The 2,095-nt window shown below is 59.9% G+C and overlaps 1 protein-coding gene across 1 annotated transcript in view; it reads left to right on the top strand.

The window, feature by feature from the left end:
- Positions 1 to 2,095, top strand: part of JMJD8 (jumonji domain containing 8) — a 5,106-nt gene that overhangs the window by 1,013 nt on the left and 1,998 nt on the right. The window contains exons 2-5 of the mRNA XM_019507397.1: positions 17 to 187; positions 266 to 385; positions 1,364 to 1,431; positions 1,806 to 1,940. Coding sequence (XP_019362942.1) covers positions 17 to 187; positions 266 to 385; positions 1,364 to 1,431; positions 1,806 to 1,940 — 494 coding nt within the window. The remainder of the gene's footprint in view (positions 1 to 16; positions 188 to 265; positions 386 to 1,363; positions 1,432 to 1,805; positions 1,941 to 2,095) is intronic.

The following is a 2,095-nucleotide window of genomic DNA, read 5'->3' as shown; positions in this document are numbered from 1 at the left end:
GGCTGTGCTTCCTGAGGGTGGGGGAGGGTGGCTGGCTGTTGCTCTGGCCTAGGCAATCCCTGGCTGGAAGCCAGGGCCCTGGCCCAGCTGCCCTGCACTCCTACTCCCCTGCCCCCAGTGGACATGCCCTTCCAGGAGTACGTGGAGCACCTGCTGGAGCCTCAGGACCTGACCCTGCTGGGCAGTGGTGAGTAGGGGCCTCCCGCTCCTCGCTCAGGGGCTGCGCTCACTGCCTACAGCCTAATATGTGCCTGTTCCCACCCAGACACACTCTACTTCTTCGGGGACAACAACTTCACGGAGTGGGGCTCCCTCTTCCAGAAATACGTGCCCCCGCCCTTCCGCTTGCCCGGCACCACCAGTGCTTACAGCTTCGGCATTGCTGGTCAGTACGAGCCTGGGAGGCGGGCATGGGCTGGGCCTTTCCTTGGGTCCCAGCCCACACCTGACTGTTTTGGGTGAGCCAGTGGCCCTGAGGTGGCTGATGTGAGCCACCCATGGGGCACTTTAGGTCAGAATGGGAGAAAGTCAGTGTAAATTATATTTTAAAAAAGACACAAAACCACTCAGGAAATGACCTGCCTCAGGGTAGGAGAGTCAGGCCCTGGCTCGCCCTAGGAGTGGGTTTGAACCCAAGTGCTGTAACCACTGCACCACACACAGGGTCACCATCTGTGCTTCCTGCTGAAGCATCTTTGCTGGGTAGCCCCAAGGGGGAGCTACGTGGAGCTAAGAGTAGGCCAAGCCAGAGTGGAGCTGCCCTGAACAGGAAGGAGCTCTAAGGGGTGTTTGAGTGTAGTCCCTGCAGCAAAACAGTAGTTTCCCCTTGGGGCTAAAATCCAGACCCCTTCCCCTGCCAAGGCAAGGCCCTTCCTACTGAGCCATGCTGCTGGGCCCATCCTTCTCTGGTCCCATGTAGCTCCTCATAGCCAGCTCCCACAAAAGGGTGGATGGCTGCTCCTAAACCCTGTGTAGCCTGTGACCTGGTGCTTAGAGCAGCCAGACTGAAGGTCCAGGCCCAGGGAAATGCAGATTCAGCCCCCTGTCCCAGGGACCTAGACCCTGGGCCTTGCAGGCCCTCAGCAAGTGCCCCAGCCCTAGGCTGAAAAGGGGTGTTGGGGGGGACGTGGTGGGCAGGGAGGAGGTGTCTGCTGCCATCTTAGGTGCCTAACTCTAAAGGCTGGGTCATCTAAGGAGAAGTTGTCTGTAAGAACCAGGCAAGGGGGCAGAAGTGTAGCTGATGCAGTGAAAGGTGGAGCTGAGCCAAGTCTCTGCAAGGGGCTGTTGTTAAAGCCAGGCTGTGGGAGCTGAGCAGCCAGCAGCACCACTGCTCTGCTGCCATCTCTGGGCTGTCTGTCCACAGGCTCCGGCTCAGGGGTGCCCTTCCACTGGCATGGCCCTGGGTTCTCCGAGGTGATCTTTGGCAGGAAGGTGAGTGTGTGAGGCTGGGCTGGACAAGGCACCACTGACACCAGCTGGGGCACAGGATGGAACTACTGCACCTTAATGCACCTGGCCCCTTGTGTACAGTGGCTGGGGAAGGGGGTGGTAATACTGGGCCTTAGAGCCTGGTGCAAAGCTCAATCCCAGCTCAGGGGGTGCTAGGTGCTGCACATATTGGTGCCCCTGTGACGGGAAGTTTTGGGCATTGGCCAGCCCCAGTTCCTATCCCTTGAGGGCAGTTTAGCTAGTGGACTCTGCTGGCCTTGGACCTCAGTAGCACTGGGCAGAAGGGAAGGGGGGGACGAACCCCTGTGGAAGATGTACATAGGAGCTGCATTTGTTGAGAGCCCCTCTCGTTGCAGCGCTGGTTCCTGTACCCGCCAGAGCACACACCTGAGTTTCACCCCAACCGAACGACGCTGTCCTGGCTGCTGGACACTTACCCACGGCTGCCCCCTGAGGCACGGCCCTTAGAGTGCACCATTCGCCCAGGCGAGGTCAGCCTTGCCCCCACTCCCAGGCAACCTCCCCACCCAACCAAACACCCATCCCCAAGTTGAGTGCCAGGTCTGCACATGCCAGGAGCAGTGGGGGTGGGGAGAGATTGCCTGGTTGAGGCATAGATTTAACACCCCCCCCCCCCCCCCCCCCC

This window comes from Gavialis gangeticus, unplaced genomic scaffold (assembly GCF_001723915.1).
Source record: "Gavialis gangeticus isolate Ggan-Ray unplaced genomic scaffold, GavGan_comp1, whole genome shotgun sequence".
Classification (NCBI taxonomy): domain Eukaryota; kingdom Metazoa; phylum Chordata; order Crocodylia; family Gavialidae; genus Gavialis; species Gavialis gangeticus.
Note: the sequence above shows the minus strand (reverse complement) of the source record. Positions and strands in the feature narration are given on the sequence as shown.